The 25,839-nt window shown below is 47.6% G+C and overlaps 1 protein-coding gene across 1 annotated transcript in view; it reads right to left on the reverse strand.

Moving 5' to 3' along the window:
• The window catches only part of MIB2 (MIB E3 ubiquitin protein ligase 2), a 64,510-nt gene extending 39,310 nt beyond the window's left edge, over positions 1-25,200 (reverse strand). The window contains 4 exon segments of the mRNA XM_048519197.1: positions 1,731-1,902; positions 3,062-3,389; positions 13,268-13,832; positions 25,076-25,200. Coding sequence (XP_048375154.1) covers positions 1,731-1,902; positions 3,062-3,308 — 419 coding nt within the window. The 5' untranslated portion in view covers positions 3,309-3,389; positions 13,268-13,832; positions 25,076-25,200.
• Between the last annotated feature and the right edge of the window lie 639 nt (positions 25,201-25,839).

Raw genomic sequence — 25,839 nt, forward strand, 5'->3', positions numbered from 1 at the left:
GGGTTTTCGATATTACCAGTGCTCATGAACGTGCTTATTACTGAATGAGAAAAAGACTCGAAGGTGCATTGGGGACAGACAGTCCCATAAGTACATAAATTATAGACTTAGTAAATTCACAAACGTTACGCCGTCTAAGGCCGCCGGGCTTCTTGTGTGCAAATAATTGCTTGCTCGGTGTCCCCTCTAGAGAGGCCAGATTTGCAGAGAGATTTGTGGTGAAAGGTAGCAAGCTGCCGTCTTACCTTGCTCCACACTTAACTTTCAATGCGGTGGGGCCGGGGGTGGGGAGAGAACAGAACTTCTCCATATTTGGACCCAACAACAAAGAGCTCCCCCCCTCCCCAAGGTGGCCAGGGGGTGGAGAGAGGGGAAGAGAACAGAAGAACGGAGCCAAGACTTGCCAGCAAGGCACAACAAAAACCTTCCCGGGCGGAGACAGTGTTGATAATGAGGATGCCCATTGTGCCCATTTCTTTCTAAATTGCCTCTCATGCTGTCTGCAAATTGCCCAGGAGCTGCCAGGGAAACTACAGGAAGCTCCTGATGGAGAAGAAAAGTCAAGTGTCTTTTTCCCCCCTTTTGTTATATGTGGGGCGGAAGTGCAACTCCAGATTTCAGCGGAGACTGGAGCAAAAATGGGGAGGGGAGAGGAGGCAGATTCTCAGAGCGACTTAGCACAGAAGTGTTAGGGTTTCGTTGCGTTAGGTTTGGTGTTTTTGTTTGTTTTGTTTTGCCTTGTGTATCTCCTTGAGTCCCTGAAGGATGGAAAAGCAGTCGACAAATAAAGGCCTTCTGTTTAATATTTTAAGCGTAAAAAGTGGGAAAGGAGAGAGAGAGCTGGTTTTTATACCCCGCTTTTCTCATCCTGAACCGGCTTGTTGCTGGACTGTTGTTCCTCCTACCCTTCCTGGGCAGTCTTAGGCCCCTTCTGCACATGCATAATAATGCACTTTCAATTCACTTCCACAATTGTTTGCAAGTGGATTTTGCTCTTCCGCACAGTAAAATCCAGTTGCAAAGTGCATTGGAAACAGATTGAAAGTGCATTATTCTGCATATGCGGAAGGGGCCTCAGCCTGTTCAGTGGTTTGGTCTTCAGGGTCCATGTGGTACGCAGATGTCAACTGTGGCCTGGCTCAACCCTCAAGACAGCAAGGGACCAGGACGTTCCGTAAGATAGGCATGCCGAGGATCAGTCCAGAGTCCGTATCGGGCTCTGACAAAAGTTCTTTCTGTCTGTTTTAATTGTCTGAAACTGAACTGTGAGAATACATGAACACCTGTGCAGATCAGATTTAAGCCTTAGTCTAAGCAATGCTGGTCGTGCACAGATATCCGTGGGACTTCACTAAATGAGGGAGGATCACATTGCGAGTTCCTACCAGTAAAGATACACATGAAATTGGAGAAAAGGCACAATATCTACCACAGCAATCCATAACCGACCTTTTCACGCATGCAAAATTCTTCGCATGTACACATATCCTGTATGCGCAACTTTCTTGGAACTCATTATGCCTTGCTGAGGACACCGGGACTTAGATTAGACATGTCTGGAACCAGGGCATCAGAGAGAGAGAGAGAGAGAGAGAGAGAGAGAGAGAGAGGGAGGGAGAGAGAGAGAGAGAGAGAGGAGAGAGGAGAGAGAGAGAGAAAATCCTGCTTGTCTAGCCCACCTCGCAAAAATTTTTCATCTGCCCGCAGGCAACTAAAAGCGAGAGACTTACGGTCGCGAGTGGGCAGTTTCGTACCGCTCAAACACGTGGGCGAGGTCATGCTTGTTGTTCATGTAGCACAGCATGCACAGGTCGTAATCGAAGCAGATCTTGCACTTCCAGCGCATGCCACGGATCCCGTGTTTCTTGCAGCAATCACAGATAATGTTGGGGTGCCGCACACCTAGCCAAGAGAGAAGACGTGAGGATTGCAGCCGTCGGCTCAAGCGCTGGAAGAGCTTTGCTGGAACAGACCAAAGATAGATTTAAGGCCCAATACATGATTATTCTGTTTCCGTGGCCAGCCGGATATTTTTGGGAAGCTTGGTGCCAGCGTGGTGTGGTGGTTAAGAGAAGGGAAATTCTAATCTGGAGAACCAGGTTTGATTCCCCACTCCTCCACCTGAGTGGCAGAGGCTTATCTGGTGAACCAGATGTGTTTCCGCACTCCTACATTCCTGTTGGGTGACCTTGGGCTAGTCACAGTTCTCTCAGACCTCTCTCAGGGCCACTTATCTCACCAGGTGTCTGTTGTGGGGAGAGGAAGGGAAAGGAGCTTGTAAGCCACCTTGAGTCTCCTTACAGGAGAGAAAGGTGGGATATAAATCCAAACTCTTCTCTTCTTTTTACAAGCAATGCAGTAGCTTTTGCTGCTGTTGATCCCCAGCTTTTGGTATTCAGAGATATCCTGCCTCTGGACAAGGAGTTTCTACTTAACCCAACACCTTGCACCAAAACATCCACACCCTAGGTTGTATGTTATCAACAATAAGAGGAGTTAGGATTTATATTCCACCTTTTTCTCCTGTAGGAAGCCTCAAGGCAGTTTACAAATACCAGTTCCTTCCTCTCCCCACATCAGACACCATGTGAGGCTGGTGGGGCTGAGACAGTTCCAAAGAACTGCGACTAGCCCAAGGCCCCCCTGCTGGAATGTAGGAGTGGGGAAACAAATCTGGTTCACCAGATAAGCCTCTGCCCCTCAGGTGGTGGAGCGGGGAATCAAACCCAGTTCTCCAGATTTGAGTCCACTGCTCTTAACCACTACACCACGCTGGCTCTCTATACTGCACCCCTCTTTGAAAGGGGCTGCAGTATTTTCTGCAAACACAAACCGTCTTTGGGCCGTGTTGCTATTGGAGGGGCCGAACCAGCAAACCAGTTCATTTGCTCTCTGAGGAAATTAAACAGGAAAATTTAACAAAGCTAGGCCTTCAAGGCAGCGGACGCCCCTTCCAGGAATAACAACATCAACCTGCTAATTCTACCAAAAGCAACGCCCACTTGTTGGAAACATGAATTCCGGATGTTTAAAAGCTTGTGCAAGAAGAAAAGAAACGTACCTATTTGGGCGTTATCGTACAACAGAAGGTCATGCGCTCCTTGGAATCCCGTCCGATAGTTCGTGCGGGTTCCTTGGTCCCACTGTACTACCACGGTCTTATCCGGCGTGGTTGGGCTGCCTTGCCGGCCAATCTCCACCACTGTCCCGACGTTCCCTTCGCCGTTGTCCTGGTTGCCCCATTTCCAATCCAGGCCACGGACCACCCGCATCCCGACCTGCATGCTTGCATAGGGGCCGAAGTCCATTGCGAGGTGGGGGCGGCCTCAGCTCGATCGCCAGTCAGCAGGTTCGAGGGAGGAGTGGAACGAGTAAGGCATTGGCAAAACCTAAGGAAGGAGAAAAGAGCTGTGGTTAGAAATCAGGGCCAGAATTCTGTAGGCCCAGAAGAGGCCAGAAACCTTAGGCCTGTGGGCCAAACCAGGTTTCCCCACATGGCTCCCTGAAACTTTAATCCGGGGGTTCCCAACAGGGTGCCTGTAGGAGCCACGGTGCCTGCACGAACACCTTTCCTGCAGTCCGTCAACTGCTTTAAGAAAGCAGGCAGAGTCAGGTGTAGTTTGGCCAGCAGACCTTCCGATTGGCTGTGCAGATTTTTAAAAGGTCGCTTTGGCAGTGAAGTTGCCACCTTCTGGCTTCGGAGCCTGGGGTCAAATGAATATTCTTGGGGCCAGGGATCACCAGGAGGTTACCATTAAAGAACCGGAGTGTCTTCCATGGGCAATTTTTTGGAGCTTTTTCCGGCCCTGCCTCCAGCCTGGGGAAACACCCTCTCTGCTGACACCAGGACCCTACAGGACCTTAGACAGATCCGCAGGACCTTAGACAGCTCTGCAAGGCCTACAATATGGAGGTGTTCCATCAGGGCTTTGGTCGAGGCCGCCCTTGAGTCCCTTAAACTGACACTAGCTGGTCTCCCTACCCCCGTGGTGGCGAACCTTTGGCACTCCAGATGTTATGGACTACAATTCCCATCATCCCCCACCAGCATGGCCAATTGGCCATACTGGCAGGGGCTGCTGGGAATTGTAGTCCATAACATCTGGAGTGCCAAAGGTTGCCTTCAACCTGTGCACCCCTTTCCCCTTCCGACAGATAGAGACTAACTGACGTCAAGATAGGGGGCGGAATACCACTTTTGAGCTAGACTTTCTTAAACAGTGTGCCAATGTAAGTATTAGATTTTAAATGTAAACCTTGTTGAACCTACTGACCGTGTTTTAATCTTTATGGTAAGCCGCTCCGAGCCCAGCCCCAGCTTGGAATGGCCAGGGTATAAATCTAATAAAATTAAATTAAAAATAAATACCACAGCATAAAGCTCTTCACGGGGGGGGGGGGGGGGTTGAACTATAGCAGCCATTTTGTGGCTGCCTCCACCCCCTATGGCAGCCATTTTGCGAATGCAGCCAGGTCAGAATCACAATGGTGCCCAGTTTAAAAAGAATGAGAACTCCTGGGAATTCAGGAACTTGAAGGAAGGATTGGAGGAGGAAGCCAGAAGGTACGTAACAGAAGTCAGGATAGTTTGGTCTGACTCAGAAGTTGGAATGTGCCCGCCCTCAGAGAAACTGGTGCTAAAAAGAGACTGCATTTTTTTTTTGGCCTATTAAATAGCGCTGTATGAAATTTGCTAAAAGCAGGGCGTACGTCGGCTGCAGGCTGAATCATCGTCTTCAATGACGCCCTTTAAAAACAATAACAGCACAACCCCGTTTGCCTCCTAGATTGCGATCTGAGACGGTTGCCAGATTCTTCGAAAGGGTCCCCACCTCAGCGTGCCCCGAGCATCGGATTTAGTTCATGGGTTGAAAGAGGAAAAGGTTCCTCGATAACCCGCAATTTCAACACATTTGTTACAACCCTGCCGGCTGGGATATAATATAAATATTTATTTCAGTTAAGGTCTGAATTCACAGGAATTGGAATTCTGCCGCCAGTATCAAACTACCTTTTTTTCTATGGTGTTGTGGGTTTCCCGGGTTGTGTGGCCATGCTCCAGCAGGCCTGCATCTGTGGCATCTTCAGAGGATCTGATGGTAGTAAAGCAAGTCGAGTATATCGACCATCAGATCCTCTGAAGATGCCAGCCACAGATGCAGGTGAAACATCAGGAGAAAATGCTACTGGAACACAGCCATCAGGGCCCGAGCGAAGGGGAACTGTGCTTGGGGCACGCGTGCGCCCCCACCACACCACGCCCCCACACCAGAACATGCCTGGTGTATCATGCACCCCCTTCCCCCTTGGGCTACGCCACTGACGGCCATACAACCTGGAAAACCCACAACACCCTAGTGATTCCAGCCATGAAAGCTTTCGACAATACTTTTTTCCCGCAGGCCTACGGGGAGATGGTACACACAGAGATCTATGTAAGGTAGGGTTGCCAAATTCCAATTCCCTGGCTCTAGCCCCCAAATCTCCAGATATTTATCAGCCTGGAGCTGGCAACCCTAATTGAGTGCTGGTATTTCACACAATTGCATGTTTATTCCTCCCTTCCTCTAAATGAAACATATAGAGCTCCTACTTTATCTTTACAACAACCCTGAGAGCAACTAGCCCAAGGTCATGGCTAATTTGAACATGGATCTCCCAGGTCTTATTTCAGCATTCACATTATTTCACCACACTTGGCCTGTCTCACCTCCTGCCCACTCCAAGCAAAGTTCCAAAAAGAAGGAGGAGGAGGAGAAGAAGAAGAGGAACAGGAAGAAGAAGAGGAAGAGGAGGAGGAGGAGTTTTGGATTTATATCCCCCCTTTCTCTCCTATAAGGAGACTCAAAGGGCTTACAAACTCCTTTCTCTCCCCCTGCCCCAACAAACACCCTGTGAAGTGGATGGGGCTGAGAGAGCTCTGAAGAACCGTAAGTAGCCCAAGGTCACCCAGCTGGCGTGTGTGGGAGTGCACAAGCTAATCTGGTTCCCGAGATAAGCCTCCACAGCTCAAGTGGCAGAGCAGGGAATCAAACCCAGTTCTCAAGATTAGAGTGCACCTGCTCTTAACCACTACACCATGAGAAAATTATACAGAATTAACGTATACATTTCAGACAATGCTTTTGCTGTCGATCCTATTTTGGATATAATTGTTTATTTTCTCACACATAAAACAAACAAAACATACATGTAAAAAACACAACCGACTGCAAATCATATATTGACTTCCAGCTATCTCATCTTGATAAAAGTTAACTCTAGAGTCTAGGTTCATGCATATAATTAAGACTTTAGTTCAATAGTTATTTCTTAAGTGCATTCTAGTATTTACAATCGACTGTTTTCTTTATATTTCAAAGCCTGCCGCTACCTCTCTGTTTGAATAGGTTTTCAAAAGATATTCTGCAAGAGGTTTCCAGTTTTTTAAAAAATTGTCCAAACTGTTGTCTTTTAATAGTGCTGCCAGTTTCACCCTGCGTTTGCTGTCTATCCTGATGGCACGGTCTAAAATTAGACTGGGAACTAAAAATACTTCCAGAGCAAACAACGGAAAGTCCCTTGCCCCAATTCCATCAAAGAACACCCCCCCCCCCCGCAACGTCAGACACACTCACATATTCGGCAACATTTAGCAACTCAGAGTCGGGTTGTGATGGCGCAGGATCGGCGGGCGTTCTGTTAACCCAGAAAGCGGGAGCGTCATAAATTAAACAGCGGGATAGTTGCCATGGAAATTTATTGTTCCAAGGATCCAATTTTGATAAAAATACCCAGAGGGTGGGGGCACACAGGAAGGGCAGTGTTTTGAAACCAAGTTTGCGGTAGCATTTTTACAGAAAGTGTGCTAACAGGCTTTCTAAGGGAGCTTTCAGCCCCCAAAGAGGTTGTTGGAGCTGAAATGATCACCAGTATTGGAAATGTATTGATGTTTCCAGCTCCTACTTTTTTGCGTATGCATTTTTTTAACCCGAGAATCTGAGGCCCCTTCCGCACATGCAGAATAATGTACTTTCAATCCACTTTCACAATTGTTTGCCAGTGGATTTTGCTATTCCGCACAGCAAAATCCAACTGCAAATCGAACTGTAAGTGGATTATTTTGCCTGTGCGGAAGGGGCCTGAGTGTTTTTAGACTGAGTGGCTACCCTTGACAGCTTTGACCTGCAATTTGAAATGTCGCACAAGCTGCCAAAAGCCACTGGCCTTGAAAGTTAGACACCTACTACAGAATACTAAACAACAACACAGGTTTACTTTCATAAGGAAGTGCAAATCTCTTGAAGACTTCAGACTCACAGTTCACCTTCCAACCTGCAACGTGGGATTCACTTTTTACTGCACGCGTTAGAAGAAGAAGAAGAGTTTGGATTTATAACACCCTTTCTCTCCTGTAAAGAGACTCAAAGGCATTTACAATCTCCTTTCCCTCCCCCCCCTCCCGCCCCCACAGAAAACACTGGCACATTCCGCACATGCAGAATAATGCACTTTCAAACTGCTTTCAGTGCTCTTTAAAGCTGTGCGGAATAGCAAAATCCACTTGCAAACAGTTGTGAAAGTGGTTTGAAAACGCATTATTTTGCGTGTGCGGAAGGGGCCACTGTGAGGTGGGTGGGGCTGAGAGAGCTCCGAAGAGCTGTGACTCACCCAAGGTCTCCCAGCTGGCATATGTTGGAGTGCACAAGCTAATCTGGTTCACCAGATAAGCCTCCACAGCTCAAGTGGCAGAGCGGGGAATTAAACCCGGTTCTCCAGATTAGAATGCACCTGCTCTTAACCACTACGCCACCGCTGTTCCTAAAAAAGCTTAGGGCCGCACCAAGCAAAATGAAGGAAAAGCAAAAAACAATGGTGCTTGAGGGAATGCATTTATTGTCTACACACCCCATGGCATTTTGCATGAGCTTCATTAGGAATGAAGCTTCAAATGCTGTATATAATATTTTCTTTCCCTTCAACCTTCTGCTTTTCCACTGTACACATTTGGCCGTTCCTTCGGCCATTCCTTCCCTCTCTGCATTTTAATTTCCTCTTCTGTCTGCTCCTCCCAATTTTTATCCTTATCTCTCTTTCTGCTCTTGAAAATAACTTCTAGAAAAAAGAGAAGTCTTATCACATTTCCCACATGCCTGAAAAGCTCAGGGCAGGGTACACGATTCTCTCTTTTGTCCTTTCCAAAATTCTGTGAGTTATGTTTGGCTGAGAGAAAGGGGCTATGTATGGCTGAAGATCGCCCATGGAGGTATATGGATGGATACAGATTTGAACCTACCATCCCTCTGAAGCAGTGGTTCTCAACCTTCCTAATGCCGCGACCCTTTAATACAGTTCCTCATGTTGTGGTGACCACCAACCCTAACATTTATGATTTAACAGATAGAGAACACTGCAGATGCAGAGAGTCTTAGGTGACCCCTGTGAAAGGGTCATTCGACCCCCAAAGGGGTCCCAACCCACAGGTTGAGGACTGCTGCTCTAAACCAACTGCTCTATTGAGACCCACCTTAGGGTCATAATCCATTTGTGCATCCAGATCCATCAATTTTATCCAACACTGTCAATAGTCAGAGACCAAAGTTTGAAATAAAACCCGAAGATTCAAAAACTGAAGTCAGAAATCCTTTGGGCCAACATTTAGAAAGTATCAGGGCATTCTGAAGATGGAGAATATGCAACAGAGAAAACTCAACAGCAGACTCTGGAGAGCCAATTATGTCCATCTCTAACCTTGAGTGGGCTGGAGGCCTGCCTAACTTTTCCTCGAGAATCTCCCGAAAAGGATATTCCACAGCCTTCCTGGACCTCTTGTTCCATAAGCAAAGTGCTCTCATAGTTAAGAAATTTGCCCTTTCTTGTAGTTTAAATACATTGCTTCAACCCTCAGGTATCATATAGACACATCGCCTGAAACCAAGTTACCATCATGGCAATTTTAATGGGAAGAAGTGCTCGCCTGTTGCCTAGCAACCAGTGGTCCAACATCCGCCAACCCTGGAAGAAACCGTTGGGCGGCTGCCTAGCAACCACAATTTTCTACCTTGGCTCAGACAACACAGGTATGCATTACTGTTGCTCAAGTCTCATACACACCTTTACTGTGAGTTAGGAGTTGCTGCAAAGTGGCAGCTGAGAAAAATGAGCAGAGATTTGGGAAGTCTCCACTCCAGATCTTAACCTCTTCTACAAACTGTCTAGGTGGCCTCAGTCAACTCAATCACCAACAGCAGCAGCAGCAGCAGCACAGAGATAACACCGTGAGTCTACCTTATAGGGCTGTCATGAAGATTGCATCAAGATAATACATTCAGAGGTAGTGAACCAGGAGGCCATGTCAGGGTTTGGTCCCTAAGGGCTGTTGTTGGATCTCCAGAGGAACTGGTTTGCCACTATATACGACAGGATGCTAGGTTATATGGACCACTAATCTCGGGCTGTTATGCTTTTGATGTTTGGGAATCATAAATGCCCTCCCTTACCTACCACACATACCACAGTTGGATATTATTGGCCAGCTGGCTGGGTATGGTGCCAACAGTTGGCAAAATGGAACCTCTGCCAAGGCCCACAGCCTAGAAGAGGGCCCAGTGCCAAGCAACTACTCTTGACTCACCTGTTTGTACTACAAATATGAGACTATCTCACAGTTTTATGCAAAATCAGCCACAGGAAAAAGCAGGAAAGACTCATACTCCGTTCCCTCTTCCAGTCCACCTTCATGCACACAATAGGGTGGCATATTTTATTTCATGTATTTATTTACTGTATACTTATTACCCACCCATCACTGAAGTCCCTGGGTAGGGTATTGAAACGCATCTTATCAGGGTTCCCAAATCCTACAGACAGCTTGAATGACTGCCCTTAAAGCCAACCCACACAAACCTCTCCAGCCCTGATATGGAGAAGACATTTTTCTAAAACAGCCATGTCAACAAATATGAAATTCCTCCAGTGAACTAACCCCAGAAAAGGAGTGGAAACTAAAATGTGTACCTCCCCACAAGAGAGAACAGAATAAATACTGACACAAAGTCTGGAACACTGCAAGTGACTACAGCTGGTAACTAATATCAACTGGGCTATTTGGGGGTTCAGCCATTCCAGCTCTTTGGGAGACAACAGTTAAAACCCTGTTCTTAAGGGGAATATGTCCATTAGCCTCAAAAAAAGGGATGGACGGACAGTTTAAAGAATCAAAATAAACAAACACAGACAACATAATTAGCATAGAAGAAAATAACACCACAAGGCCCTCAATAAAATCAGAAGCTTGAAATTTAAAAATAGCACAGATGTGATGCTCAGCTCTCCAAAATTTCCTGCTCATTGTTAGATTAAGGAGGCTGCATCTCTGTGATAGGAAAAAATGCAATTTAATAACTGCCCTTTGAAGCAGTTGCCATTTGAAACTTTACTGAAGGAAGAGGGAGATAAAGTTTTATGGTCTTTAAAGATCAGAGTCCGGGTGCTCTCGACTTATACTGAAACACAAACCCCGGGAAACTTATTGACAGCAAAAGTTCCTCTTTGCTGTAGATAGATGAGAATGGTTGATATTGTAGTCTCCTGTTCTGTGCCCGAAGAGGTCATTCAACCACTCCAGCCCCTTCCGCACATGCGGAACAATCCACTTTCAATCAGCTTTCACAACGGTTTGCAAGTGGATTTTGCTCTTCCGCACAGTAAAATCCAGCTGCAAAGTGCATTGAAAGGGGATTGAAAGTGCATTATTCTGCATGTGCAGATGGGCCTCGCTGAATTAGCTGTAGTAAGACGTCTCGGCTTCACCCATTTGCCCCTGTACTTCCCCAAGCACAACAACCTGCAGTCCGCACCGCTGGTCTCTACTTCCTCAAAGTACCCCCTCCAAAGATCCCCACCCTGATTTCATGTTGCAATTTTTTTTTACAAGTGCCACTTCTGATAAATCATGCATGCACAATTACATTAAAGCAGCCGCATGTAAACGTACTCCCTTTCCTTTGGCTCAGCTCAGGCAACTTGGAAGACGGGGACAGGCCAGCAAGGAATCCCCGAACTACCTCCTGCTGATACTCCGGTCACACGAGGAGGAGCCAAACCCCAAATCTTCCCAGTCTCCCGAAATCTCCCAAGCACGTTACAAAACGGGCTGTTTTCTCTGTCTCCCTTCAGGCCAGCGTTCCATGAATGCCAAATGAAAGCTTACATAAGACCCTAGCAGGGGGCTCGCACGGATGCTGGAATGGTCCCAAGGTCTTCCCTTTCGTCCGGGCCATTTTGAGACTGTGTTTCGGTGGTCCAGCAGTTGCCCTGTTTAAGCACGCGGAGCTAATTCGGTCCACATCTGGCCCAAGAGGGATTTTTCATAAAGAACCACACACAGGGGTGAGAACGGCTGTTTTTGTCAACAAGAGAAACACGCTGTACTAGCAAGCAGGGCAGCCGGCTGTTCCTTCCAGACTTGCCAAAGCAGAACTGTCAAACTCGGCCTAAGGCCACACTTTATTCTCACACTGCCCCCCCCCACCTCTGTCTCTGCATGGGGCTGCCCCATTTCTAGATGGGGCTTCAAAGAAGTGTCATAAGGAGGGGGAAACCCCAACACACACTCATCTTCCGACTGTAACCAAAGTAACTGTTTACATTTTAGTGTCCATGAATCGCTGGCATCTAAACACACACGCTGATAAAAACACACCCGTTCCCCACCTTATTTATTCAAATATGTTTCGCTTCATGCAAAAGCTTTTGCTCACTTAAAACAAGCCTCTTCTTTGAAAACAAATAAGCGCCTCGGTAATCTGACAGAGGGTGTTTTGATTCTCAAGATCTCTCCCCCGCCCCAATCTTGTTGATCTCTAAGGTGGTACTGGATTCGAATCTGACCTCTTTCTGGTCTATAGTGCAGTTGTGACTCTGAGAGACTGCTAGTTCCCTCCCAGACATGGTTGTCAACTCCGGGTTAGGAAATTCCTGGAGATTTTGGCAGTGGAGCCTGGAGTGGTTGGGGTTTGGGGCAGGGTGGGACCTTAGGGTGGGTATTACACAATATAATCTGCTGTCCAAAAGTATCCTTTTTCTCCAAGACAACTGTTCTCTTCCACCTAGAGGCTAATTGTAATTCCAGGAGATCTCCAGACTTCACCTGAAACTTGGCAACACTATACCTGGGGGTTAGCCACTCTAAAGAGAGCCAGCAGGGTGTAATGGTTAAGAGCAGGTGCACTCTAATCTGGAGAACTGGGTTTGATTCCCCGCTCTGCCACTTGAGCTGTGGAGGCTTATCTGGGGAACCAAAGGAGACTGTAAGCCCCTTTGAGACTCCTTACAGGAGAGAAAGGGGGGATATAAATCTAAACTCTTCCTCTCTTCTTCTTCTTCATCAATACTTTGGACTGTAACTCAGTTCCCACCAACTTTACAGCCTGTGAAAGTGGATTGAAAGCATTATTCTGCGTGTGCAGAAGGGGCCTGAGACTTGAACCCAAGTTGTTTGGCATGGAAAGCTGGGGCTAGACCACTGAACCACATCTGCTCTCCAGAGGGGAGCTCCATTATTTCTCAATTTTATAAAATTTGAATAGTACTCAACTCTGAGGTTGAACGCGAGAGAACTCGCCCATCCAAGCTCGACAGACGGCCTGGTGTTCTTTACAAGCCAACTGCAGAGCCAGCATTTAGAACTCTCCCAATCAAATTATATGGTCGAGTTGAAAGGAAAGGGAGTGGGCAGGGGAAGCGGACATTATTTCCATCGCTACAGAATCTAACAATAGGAAGATCTCCCAATACGACAGACGCTACACAGTCAAATCAATATTTGGACACCAGCGAAAGCCGGATTGGACTGCCGGCTGCGTGCCAAGTAAGCAAAGAGTAAGTTAACTCTCCTTTTGCCGATCTGTGCTACTGTTCTTGTATGCACAGTCATGCTGTTCCAGTGTTTCTCTTATTAGGGCACCTGTGGAAGATGAAGAGGACACAGAAGCCGGGTAATCGGAAAGCACATTCAGCAACAATCAGATTGCTTGCACCATTTATGGCAATATCTTCCTCTTTGCAACCACCAGGACTAGAAACATCAATTCAAAAAAACTCTGAGGTTTCACATTCTGCATTGCCCCCACCCGGCTTCTGAGACACACGCCACAGCCTTGCGCCACGAGGAAAAGATATCTTTGATCAAGCTGGATACGGTGACAGGAACTTGTCTGGAAGTTACCCGTGGGCAGGACAAGAAACAGCCCTACTCTGCATCGCCTGTACTCAGATGAGGACCTACCAGTGGCTTGACTTGAATCTCTAAAGACTTCCCAGCCTGGTGGAGATCCGTGTCCCAGCGTGTAGCGGAGGAAAAGCTACCAGTCATTGCGGGCTCATTTTATTCCTTGTTCTTTTTCAGAAACAGCCCTGCCAAGGTGAAAACCGCAACGGGATGCGAAGTGTCAAGCCGGGAACACAAACATGGAGGTTCCTTCAAGAACCTTTCAGAGCCGGAGGAGAGACCGTGGGTTGGTGCTGGTTTTTATTTGTTTGGAAAGGTGCAAATTTCAAGGTTTTGAAAGCCAGGGAAAGCAGGTTTCCTGGATGATCTTGCAGGAGAATTATTCCAGGAGCCAGCGTGTCTTTTAAGCTAGATCCGTGTCAGGTAGCCCCTTGAAGACTGACAAGATTTTGGGGGGATGAGCTTATGAGAGTCAAAGCGGTATGTCTTCTGGACACTTGAAGTGAGGCAGAGGAAATCGAGGATGGTAGTTTCCACGTCCGGAGGTGGCAATTTCAAGGTTTCCCAGGAGAAACACCAGCTGCTACCGGAGCCTTTCCGTCGCGGCAATCAGACCGTTTCCCTGGAGGTACATTAGGAACCTTTTGCATTATATCCGATAAAGGTGGGAGAAGATAAAAAGATAACCCCCCGTCCACTGCCTCTGGGGCTGAAAGACTAAGGGCTCTATTTTCATTCAAGATCTTCAGCGCTACCGAGGTCCCCCTATCAATCTTGGGCCTGAGCCCAGAGCCTGAAAGATTCTGTGTTTCGAGGACCCCCGCACCTGGAAAACTGGATCCCTTTGCTCTGTTTTGCTGGCGACGCTTTAGCAGAAAAGAGCATTGCAGGCTCCGCCGGGATCCAATCTGGCTGAGAGAGAGGGAAGAAACCGTTCCGTCCCCGCTCCGCAGCCACTGTGGTAGGGATGCTTTTAAAAAACACCCTGCAGGCACCTCCTGTATCCCTCCTCAGGGGGCTGCGTTGAAATGATAGCAGCCGAAAGGACCGTGACAAACACTTAAAGCCACCCGTCTCTCTGCCTGGCAAAGGAGGCTGAATAATAAAACAGTCCAAAAGGAATGGAGGAAGGGGAAAGGGAAGCTCCACCCACTGGCTGCAAGCCCGCAACCTTCCCCTACAGCTCAATCCATCCGGAGTTCAGACTACCAGACTGTGAATTCCCCGCTTCCCGGTGCCTTAAAATCCGTTGCACCTGCCCCTGAACATACGAATTTGTCCACTGCTACACATAGCTCAACCCCGTCCCATCTAACCAGCCCCGAGCCTCTTATTTGACAAACATCCCTTTCCCCAAACTAAGAATGGGTTTTGCATCGATCCGTTTCCAGGCCCATGCTTACAAGCTTATTTAGCTGGTCGCGATCAACAAATATCTGGACAACTACGGTACTGTATTTGCGGAGAAGACGTCCCAGAGGATGCAACGCTCTACATTCCCCCCCACACCCCCTGTCCATTATATACAGAACCAAGGCTTATATTTTTTTTGAGTAAATGGCCCTTAGGCAATGGGAGTCCAACAGGTGTGGAGGAACTGGTAAAATTCCTATCCGATACAGGTCCGCTAATTACATACGATGTCGCCTGTTTTGTTGTAGCGGCTAAAAAGATAAGGGCTAAATATGCTGAAAGTACACAAGGCTTAAACGTGTAATGCTTGTTGTAAGATAATTGGATTAGTTTGGTTTTTATGTTTTAGCAGGTGGTATTGTAGTACGTTTTAGGGTTATAATTATGATATTTAATGTTTTTTAAAAATTGTGTCTAGTTTCACATGGTTGTCAGGGATTGTAATGGCCTATATGATCATATGCAATAAAATGTGACTGGCTAGAATTCGCTGTCGGGCAAAGGAAGAGCTTTCCCAACACCGGACATTCTTCGAGGGGGAAGACCCATTCTTACACGCAAAGGAGTTGCCCATCCAGTCCAGCGTGACTCCTGAATTAGGTGTTTTCCTTGGCTGTCTGAAGCTTGCCAGATAGAGAGGGGAAAAACCATGTGGCCAATTTTGCCTGTCTGAGTCCCAAGGACAAACAGGTTTGTGGTAGATCAGCACTTTGATGGTTTTAATGTTTAGATCTTTTTATACTGTTTTCAGTTTATTGTATTGTTTTATTATGTGTCTATATGCAAGCCGCCTCGAGTCCCTTTAGGACAGTGGTGGCGAACCTATGGCACTCCAGATGTTCATGGACTACAATTCCCATCAGCCCCTGAGTGGCCATGCTGGCAGGGGCTGATGGGAATTGTAGTCCATGAACATCTGGAGTGCCATAGGTTTGCCACCATGGCTTTAGGAGATTGGCGGGATAGGAATGTAATATATAAATAAAAATAATATATATAAATTCTGGGGGATTCATCAGGGTGTGGTGGTTAAGAGCAGTGGACTCTAAACTGGAGAACCGGGTTTGATTCTCCAATCCTCCAGCTGAGCGGCGGACTTGTCTCTGGTGATCCAGATTCCCCCTCCCCCCGTTCCTCTGCATGAAGCCTGCTGGGTGACCTTGAGCCAGTCACAGTCCTCTCAGAACTCTCCCCATCACCTCACAAGGTGCCTGTTGTGGGGAGCGGAAAGGAAAGAGTCTGTAAGCTGCTCTGAGACTCCCAAGGTAGAAAAAAGCGGGGTATAAATCCAAACACTTCTTCTCTGCTTCTTTATGAAATGAATACAGTAAGTTTTCAAACAGGACACATAAAGTTTTCAAACCTCTTCCCTACGAAATCCAACCCCGTTCCGGCTGCTCAAAAAAAATGGATGTCTTCACTGAGGTTCTGCTTTCGGTGTCAAGTGCCAGGGGCTAAACTGGTGTAAAATAAATACCACCATGACTGCAACTCTGTGCCCTTACTCAGCAGTAAAGTCCCATGGAATCCAAGGGCATGCAACTCCTGAGTAAACAAGCTTCCGGATCAGGCCAAACCAGCCTGCCTGATCCAGATTTCCAAAGGCAGCCTTTGCTAAACACACATTGGGAGAGGCAACACACACACACACACACACCCCCCCCCCCCGGTGGAAGAAGCACCCTTCTCTGGTTTGTTTAGCCTCATTTCCACCTCGGACAGAAGAACAACTATACCCTGTAGGCATCAAAGAGGTCACCTTTCCTCAGTCACTTAAAAAATACCAGAGCGCAAGCGATTCGGATGCCAAGTCCTGAGCTAGCAGTTTTAACAATGGAGAAGGGCATTTAAAAAAAAAGAAGAAGCTGAAAATTGAAATGATGAGTTCTTTGTCCCTTTCCTTTTTTCCCCAAAATGAAACGTTCCCCATGTCTCTCTCTCCATGTACGTATTTGGGCCCCATCCCTCTCCTCTACAGACCAAAAAACGACCTTCTCCATTCCCAAATGGCACCTTTTTTTCTCTCTCGCAGTTTATTTAGACGGCTTTTGATTCCCCCCCCCCCCCCCAAGGGTCAAGGTGGCTCCCGAAAAGAGCCAGGCAAAGCCGGAATCTGTCACCCAAAGGCCTAAACTAACCCAGTTGAAATGCCGACTTTAAAAAAGCAGTGGTCACCGGAAGCAGGAACGGAACCAGGGTCAGGCTCAAAGCGGCAAGGCACCAAACAAAAGTTCAGAGTAATCTCAAAGAGACCTCTCCCTCTCTCTTTCCAGGGTTGTTCTTCAAAGTCAGTGTCTCCTGATAGCCTTCCCAAGAAAGCAGGTTTTTGAAGAACGTCAGAAGACCAGGAAATGCGGAGCTAAAGCCCTCTAACTCCTTTTCTTGGGGTGCTGCAAAGCCCAAGAAAAAGTCAAGCGTTGGCTCTTATTCTCAAACTGACTGTCATCCCTTCCCGTTTATCCTGTCTTTCTCTGAAGGAATCTGGCATAGCGGTCATGATTCTCCATTGTTCATTTTATCTCCGCAACAATATGATAATACGCTGAGAAGGGGGATTCGTACCCTCCTCCATCTAACACTAATCATTCCATTATGAGGACCAGAAACTCAGTGTAGGGTGGAGACGGGCTCCCCTCCACGCTGATAGTTTCCAGGGTATAGCAGCAATCTGAGAAGACCAGGATAAAATAGACCAGGATAAAACAGATTGATTCATCTGAAGCCCCTTCCGCACATGCAGAATAATGCACTTTCAATCCACTTTCAATGCACTTTGCGGCTGGATTTTACTGTGCGGAAGAGCAAAATCCACTTGCAAAGAATTGTAAAAGTGGATTGAAAGTGCATCATTCTGCATGTGCGGAAGGGGCCTGTCAGTGACCCTGTAGGTTAGATAGAGAAGATGGACCAATCTGGAAGTTGCTCCATCCCAGTCAGTCGGGGCCAGGAGAGCGGGTCAAATTAGAAGTCATTCTCAATTGCATAAATATGTCTTTCAGAGTGGGGGAAGGGTCTTGCAGATGGTTCTAGGCCGGGCCACAATTATGGAAAACACCCAGCAGAACAGATGTCTCGCCATCCCTGCCGTCTTTTCCGAGACAACGGGCCCCTGCGTTGTTGACAAATCGTGCGAACAAATATCCGGCAAAACGCACAACTCAGAGGCAAGGCTCGGTTCCCTTTCTGTAAGGCAAATCTAACACAGGCCAAAAAAATCTGAAAGAGATGCTAGATTGCGTAGCCAGCTGCACAGAACTAATCACGTTCTCTCTCTCTCGAAGTAAATATGGAGGAAACTCTTGCTTGCTTATTTCATGGAGGCAGCGCACTTTGCAAAAAAAATAAAAGATCAATTTGCTACGATTGGCAATCCTTACGTTGTTTTTCCTCTGGGAAGAACCCCAACTGAAGATCGTTCCCAAGGTACTCAATCTCTGTGATTAATATGCGCTTTGCCCCAGGGATTTACATTTCGCCACATTTGCACTGTTCCAAACTGCTTTGCTCCAAAGCCGCCTCGTGGGTCCAGACACTGTGTCAGCAATTTAAACGCAAAGCTTTCCATGGGGAAGACCTTGATGGGGGCAGGGAGGCGCTGCCATAACGAACAGGGCACCCTTGACCCGAATGGTCAGAGAACCAGCGTGGGTAAGAGCAGGGGCACTCTAATCTGGAGAACCGTGTTTGATTCCCCGCTCTGCCACTTGAGCTGGGGAGGCTTTATCTGGTGAATTGGATTAGCTTGTGCACTCCAACACATGCCAGCTGGGTGACCTTGGGCAAGTCACAGTTCTTTGGAGTTCTCTCAGCCCCACCTACCTCACAGGGTGTTTGTTGTGAGGGGGGAAGGGAAAGGAGATTGTAAGCCCCTTTGAGATTCCTTACAGGAGAGAAAGGGGGATGTAAATCCAAACTCCTCCTCCTCCTCCTCCTCCTCCTCCTCCTCCTCCTCCTCTTCTTCTTCTTCTTCTTCATCAATACTGTGGGCTCCAGATTAGAGTGCACTTACTCTTAACCACTACCCCATGCTGGCTCTCTACACAGCACACAGGTCTGCGCGGTGTAGAGGCTTCAAGAGGTTGCTCGGAGAGGCGCCGAGTTCAAGTTTCACCCTGCCACAAATTCAGCAAGGTGCCTCGGCTCCTCAAGCTGTAACACAGGGATAATACCAGCCAACCTAGCCAGGCCGTTGTAAAGGTGACAAGTTCATGTGCGTGAACTACCCAAATCGCTACATAAACGCCAAGCCTCGTGCTGCTTCCTGTGTATTAAAGCTGGAAACAAGGCTCGGCCGGGTCTTTCAATCAGGGCCCTGCTGGCTTAAGAATAAAATGAACCAATTAAAACATCTATCACTCTGATGACTTCATGATTCTCAACAGCTGCCTGGGAAATTACGGTGCAGTTCTATCCCATAAACGGCTGCCCTGGGTCAGGGTAATCATGTGATATATGGATCAAAAACTCACGGGAGGGGCATCTGCTCTGAATCCAGGAATCTGATTGGAAGGGTTTTTTTTTAAATAATCCTTTTTCTTTTCGGCTAGCAAAATGTGTTATAAACAGGCTTCTCTCTGTAAAAAGTGCATTATTCTGGGCATTTAAAAACCTTTCCCCCCCTTTTGCAACAGCGAATGGCCTCAAAGAAATGCAACAGATGAATGGAACAGGAGAGAGAGGGATGGCGTAAACAGGTCAGGAAAAAACAGGGGGCGTGGCTCCACACAGATCCATGCTCCCCGTAATTCCCTAACAACACTCCCAATATATCAGACCGAGGGCACCTCTGATGTATCTGTAATGTTTACCTCTAGATCAGGGGTCTTCAAACTATGGCCCTCCAGATGTTCATGGACTACAATTCCCATCAGCCCCTGCCAGCATGGCTAAGTGGCAGGGCTGATGGGAATTGTAGTTCATGAACATCTGGAGGGCCATAGTTTGAAGACCCCTGCTCTAGATGGTTATCACCTGCTGATAACCTTCAAAAAGTAAGCCACTGATGAAAAGCACAGGAGCAGTTTAAAGAAAAAGTTGGCAACCTGATTTAAGATGCACACAGTGCATGATGAGAAGAATTTGAGCTAGCCCACTGGGCCCCCTCCTCTACGATCCCAGAGAGACCATGTGGCCCGGGAGCTACTCCGCTTGGACACTTTGTCCCACACACGAAGCCTGCGGAACTCCCTGCCACAATGCTGGCAGCTTCCTTTTGTAAAAGCACAACACCCTCTCTCTCTCTCTCTCTCTCTCCCTTCCTCCAGCAATAGCTCAAATGGAAAATCCTCATCACCGTTTAGCTGCCAAGCGAGAGCTCAGCTTTTAAAACGGCCTCTTGGCAGGAGAGGCAAGAAAACTCTTCTAAATGAAATGAGAACTCCAGAGATGGCAGGACAACGGCCATGGGGGAGGGCGGGCAATTCAGGGGAAAGGACAGAGAGAAAGAGGGATTGAGCTAGATAGCTAAATGGTCTAGCTCTGTCCAAGGAAGCTTCACACCTTCTTGGGGTTCAGAGAAGTATGGCTGCAAGCTCAGAGAGAGGGGCGAAAGCTTTACACACAGAACATTCTACGATCCATCCCTCCAGAGAAGAAGAAGAGTTGGAGTTTTATGTCCCCCCTTTCTCTCCTGTCAGGAGACTCAAAGGGGCTTACAAACTCCTTTCCCTTCCCCCCCTCACAACAAACACCCTGTGAGGTAGGTGGGGCTGAGAGAGCTCACATATAGGATACCATTTTCCTTGCCTCGGACTTGATCCTGGTGTAGAACTGTGACCGTTCCCCTACTGGCACAAAGGACACAGCCGGCTCATTCGAAGGCAGAGCCCACACGCTTCCACACCATCCCGTCTTTCTGGATCTCCCCTTCCCCGTAAGAAGATGGATCGGCCTCCCGTTCCAGTCGATTTCCCACACAAGGCCTTTATCCCAGGGCCAGAGCCGATCAAAGGCGGTTAAGCTTAATCCACTCTGACGCGCCTCAAACCCGAGGAGCTCCCGGCTGCTAAGAAGCAGAAGGAACCGAGCGGCAAAGGAGTCGCTTTCCTCTTTTGCGGCCTTCCGATCTTCCTGATTTTCATTTATGTCGAGGGTTGAGGTCTAGCCTGCAAAACTGGTCCAAGTTCCAGAAAATGACACTGTCCAGTTAAGCTGGGAATGGCTTACTGTGGTCTCCAGAACTTCCCCGTTCTGACCACTAGATAAACTTCAATGGAAGATGGCAGGATTCTAACACAGGACCTTGTACACGCCAAGCAGGTGCTCCACCATGAACCACAGAAGAAGAGAGTTTGGATTTGTACCCCACCTTTCTCTCCTGTAAGGAGTCTCCAAGCCAACATACAAACTACTTCCATTCCTCTCCCCACAACTGAAACATTGTGAAGTTAGGGGCGGGGGGGCTGAGAGAGTCCTGAGAGAACTGGGTCTGGCCCAAGATCACCCAGCAGGCTTCAGGAGGAGGAGCAGGGAAACAAACCCAGTTCACCAGATTAGAGCCCGCCTCTCTTAACCGCTACACCACGCGGTGCCTTTGGACACAAAAAAACAGCTTCATACCAAGTTAGATCAGTGGCCCATCTAGGCAGGTGTCGTCTACTTTGACTGGCAGTCGCTTTCCAGGAAAAGAGGAAGGTCTTTTCCTCTTTCCCACTCAAGAGTGCTGTAATGGTTAGAGTGTCTGACTAGGATCTGGAAGAGCCAGGTTCGAATCCCTCCTTTGCCATAAAAGTATGCCGAATTAGCTTGGGCCGGTCACATACTCTCAGCCTAACCAATTTAATAGGGCTGTCGTAAAATGGGAGGAGAGAGAGAATGATGGGAGCCACCTGGGGCTCCCATTGGGGAGAAAGATGGAGCATGAATGAAGTCAATACATAAATATACTTTAACTTTAATTATGGCCATACACCAGCAATAACAAACAAATACAACTAATTTTTGAGTCCCTGTTAACTGGAGATACCAGGAAGTGAACCAAGGTCTGCCAGAGGGTTGACAAACAGCCTAATAATGGTATGAATACCAACAGGATGCAGAAGAAGAAGGAGAAGAAGGAGAAGGAGGAGAAGGAGAAGGAGGAGAAGGAGAAGGAGGAGGAGAAGGAGGAGGAGAAGGAGGAGAGGAAGAAGAGGAGGAGGAGGAGGAGGAGCAGGAGGAGTTTGGATTTATATCCCCCCTTTCTCTCCTGCAGGAGACTCAAAGGGGTTTACAATCTCCTTGCTCTTCCCCCCTCACAACAAACACCCTGTGAGGTGGGTGGGGCTGAGAGAGATAAACTAACAGATAAACTAACAGAACTTGAATACAATATAAATAGTAAAAAACAAAAAAAAATCACTGAAACCAAATGGAAACCCCACCAGCAGGAAGTAACCCTTACTGAAATTTGCTCCTTAGCATTTTACCGTCCTTGTTTCTTCCTTTCCTCTCCAAATGGCTGTCAATTTCAGCTGTATCGACACAACCAGAAATCATGGATTGATAATATGGCCGTGAACTCTGTGCTTGGGGTCCTTCGAAAGACTGCCTGTTTATACTCCATGCAATAAAAAAAGTCCAGACGACTCTTACATCACAGTCACCCGGGGATCTCAATCCGCTGTTTTCACCTCTTCATGATAACATCTGTATCTTGGATAATTATCACTAAGGGCCTTCTTCACTTTCCTTGAGCTGTGGAGGCTTATCTGGTGAACTAGATTAGCTTGTGCACTCCAACACATGCCAGTTGGGTGACCTTGGGCTAGTCACAGTTTTTCAGGGCTCTCTCAGCCCCACCCACCTCACAGGGTGTTTGTTGTTGGGGGGAGGAGAAGGGAAGGGAAACTCTAAGCCCCTTTGAGCAGTGGTAGGAGTCAAATAATTTAACAATCGGTTCTGGTGGTGGGAATTAAAACAATTTTAACGACTAATTGTTTACAAGCATCATTTTAACAACCGGTTCTGCCAAAGTGGTGTGAACCTGCTGAATCCTATCACTGCCTTTGATTTATATTTATATTGGGGATATAAATTCAATATTATATCTCCAATATTTATATTGGGGATATAAATTCAAACTCTTCTTCCTTCTTCCTCTTCCTCTTTTCTTCTTCTTGCATTCCCTCTCAAACAAGCATTTTGAATAATCATTGTTTTGATGTCTACATTTGGCCTTTGCCACTCTTACAAGGTAAAGACCTTGTAAGTTTCTCCTATCAATTTATAATAACCTTCCAACTAATCATCCGCATCAGCCTCAAAACACTTCCGTGCAATATCATCAGGCGCTGGAATCAAAAAGATCTTTCACGACCTTTTGCCGGTTCCTGTTCCCATTAACATGTTTCTCAAACCAGGAGCAGAAAACATGGATCCACAATATGGCCATGAACTCTGTGTTTGGTGTCATTTGAAAGATTGCCTGTTTACACTCCATTCAATAAAAACAACTGCAAGTAACTCTTACATGGCAGCCATCCAGCGATCTAAAGCAGAAAGTTTGAAAAACCCCAATTTGTTATGAGCCTCATTCCTCCTCCCCCCACCCCCCCCAAAAAAATTCTTACTTTGCCCAGGGGACAGATCCATTTGCTGCAAATTTCCAGCCAGTAGCACTTCCTAATTATAAAAAAAGAGGCCACTATTAACATGCAGATTGATTGGGGAGTTGGGAGGGGGGCTCAATAGGGCAAGTAAAAACAGGAAGTGATGCCAGCAAGAGAAAGCTAACACAAATAAACAAAAGGCCAACCGATTTGGGGAGGGAGGAAGAGAGTTTCAGATTTTATCAGACTGTCCAAGGGGCAAACAGAGTCATAAAAAAGAGCTAGGAAAAACACTGAAAAGATTATCAATGTGCTGGCGGACTTTCCCTGTGAATGAAGGTTTAAGAATTTGGGCCTTTTCAGGTGAGAGGGGAGGATAAGGGTAAACAGAAAATGATCCAAGGTGCGCATGCAAAACAGGGCAGAGAACTCTTCTCTTCCTTCCTAAAGCCAAAATTTGGGGACACCCACGGAAGCAGTTGGACAGAAGACCAAACAAAAGGAAGCACTTTCTTCCCATGGTGGGGAAATAAGTTGTGGAACTCACCGCCTCTGTGTCTTTCAAAGAGGTACAGGCAAACTCAAGAATGAGCAAGGTGTATACACTAATAAAAGGTATGTGGAACCTGCATGTTTAGAGACAGTGTATCTCAGAGAACACAAACCGGGCTTTGGCCTCTGCACTTTGATTCAGGGGCTATCTGGCAGGTCACAGAATGCTGGATTAGATGGCCAGTCAATCTAAAACACAACTGTTCTTACAATAACCAGTTTGTGGTTATCGCGATTAAAATGTAAACATCCCCGTTGCTATTTTGGATAACTTTTGCAAGCAACGTTCAATGGGAACTACTGACTTTGTCAAAAACAGCCACTGCCGTCGCCCAAAACTGGAAAAGGACCAAGTGCAAATAAAAATATAACTCTTAACACCGGCCCAAACCAAGAGCAAGCAGGAGTAACCAGCCAGCCACCTTCGCCGCCTGTAGTCCAACAGAGTTTGATAATCTGCAACCGTGTTATCTAATCACAGGCGACAGGAGATGATGACATTTTGCTCCGTGGTGCTACTTTTAGCCTCGCCAGCCGTGCCCACACAGAAACCACTGGCTGGGCTGGGCCAACTTTGGAAACTCCAAACCCACGCCTCTCACAGGTGGCCGCAGCAGGCTATGGGGATAGAAAGTCAAGGCGCAGCCGACTTACCACAACCCTGTCAGGTTTTCAAGGCAAGAGGCGGTTTAGCCATCGCCAGCCTCTGTGTAGCAACGCGGGACTTCTTTGGCGATGTCCCACCCAAGAACTAACCAGGGCCAACCCTGCTTAGCTTCCCAGATTTGGCTAGTTCAGGCCAGCCTGGGCCATCCGGGGTCTGCTGTAGGGAAGAAGTTGTCAATCCTAAACCAACCCACTGGTATCAAGCCTGGCCAAGCCACGACCAGATGCCAAAAGCCAAAAGGCAGGCAGGGAAAATAAGAGTCGCTTTCCAAGCCGTTGAACCCAGGGCGCCTCACCCTGCCATGCTTTGTAAACAGAAACAGTTTGTGCAAACGACAACACGCAAGCTCTGTTGCTATTCGAGAATCCCGCCTGGCTGCCGACTTCTGCAAACCCCCGGCCGTTCAAGCCCTGCCCTTTCCTCCCAAGGCTTCCCCCACAAGACGCACCAGCTCTCCCCCCCACACACACACACACCTTGCCCCCCCCCCCAAGCCAGCCTGCAACGCAGGGCTGCCCCCCCCCCTCCCCTCCAGATTTGCTCTGATTTTCTAGCACCCTGGAAAGGGCAACTTGAGCTTTGCAAAAAGAGCAACCGGCACCCCCGACCTTCTCCCTGGCCCCCCAGTCTCGTGCAATCTCCCCCCTGCCCCACCCCACCCTCCAAGCTCCCCCCTCCCCGCCCTCCCCCCCAAACCAAACTTACTGCGAAGTTTCCAGGCAAAGAAAGCTGCAAATCCACTCCCAAAGAGGGATCCTGCCCAGCTTTTCCCCTCTTGGCTTCCAGCAGCCTCTGCTTCTCTCTCCCCCACCTTGGATTTCCTCTTCCTTCCTATGCAGCAAGCTTAGGTAGTCATTATTTCCTCCCCCCACCCCCTCCTTCCCCTCCGACTTTCAGTTCCCAATGCCAGCCTGCGGGGCGCAAAGGCTTGCGGGAATTGGAGTTTCCAGCGCCACCTTGTCTGGGCAATTTTCCTGCCTGCAGGGACTGCGCCTCCCGGCATGCACCGGGCTGAAGGGAGCCAGGCTGTTTGTTTGTGTCCCCCCCCCCCGCCACCCACGTCCAAGTCCATTGAGAGTGAGAAATGAGCAAACCTGGAGGAAAGGCGCCACTTTGTGGCAGCGCGCGGAATCACTTGCTAAGGACTTGAACTCAGGGCCTATTCCCTCACCCCCACCCCCAAGGCAGATGTCTTCAAAAGCTGGTAATTTAAGCTGCATTAGACCAATTAGACCAAAGCATCCTTTTTCTCATAGCAGCCTGGAAGGCACCAACCACAAATTGTCGAAAATTAGAGGCAGACACCTCCTGATTTTATTTATTGCACCATCTGGGGGTAAACTTCCTGAAGAAGTCAATAATCAGTGGTGTATTTGTAATGGTCAAAATATCTAAATAAAATTAGTTGAGTTTATTTGTTTGTTTATACTTTGCATTTATATCCCGCCAATCTCCCGGAGGATTTGAGG

This window comes from Sphaerodactylus townsendi, linkage group LG16, assembly GCF_021028975.2.
Source record: "Sphaerodactylus townsendi isolate TG3544 linkage group LG16, MPM_Stown_v2.3, whole genome shotgun sequence".
Classification (NCBI taxonomy): domain Eukaryota; kingdom Metazoa; phylum Chordata; class Lepidosauria; order Squamata; family Sphaerodactylidae; genus Sphaerodactylus; species Sphaerodactylus townsendi.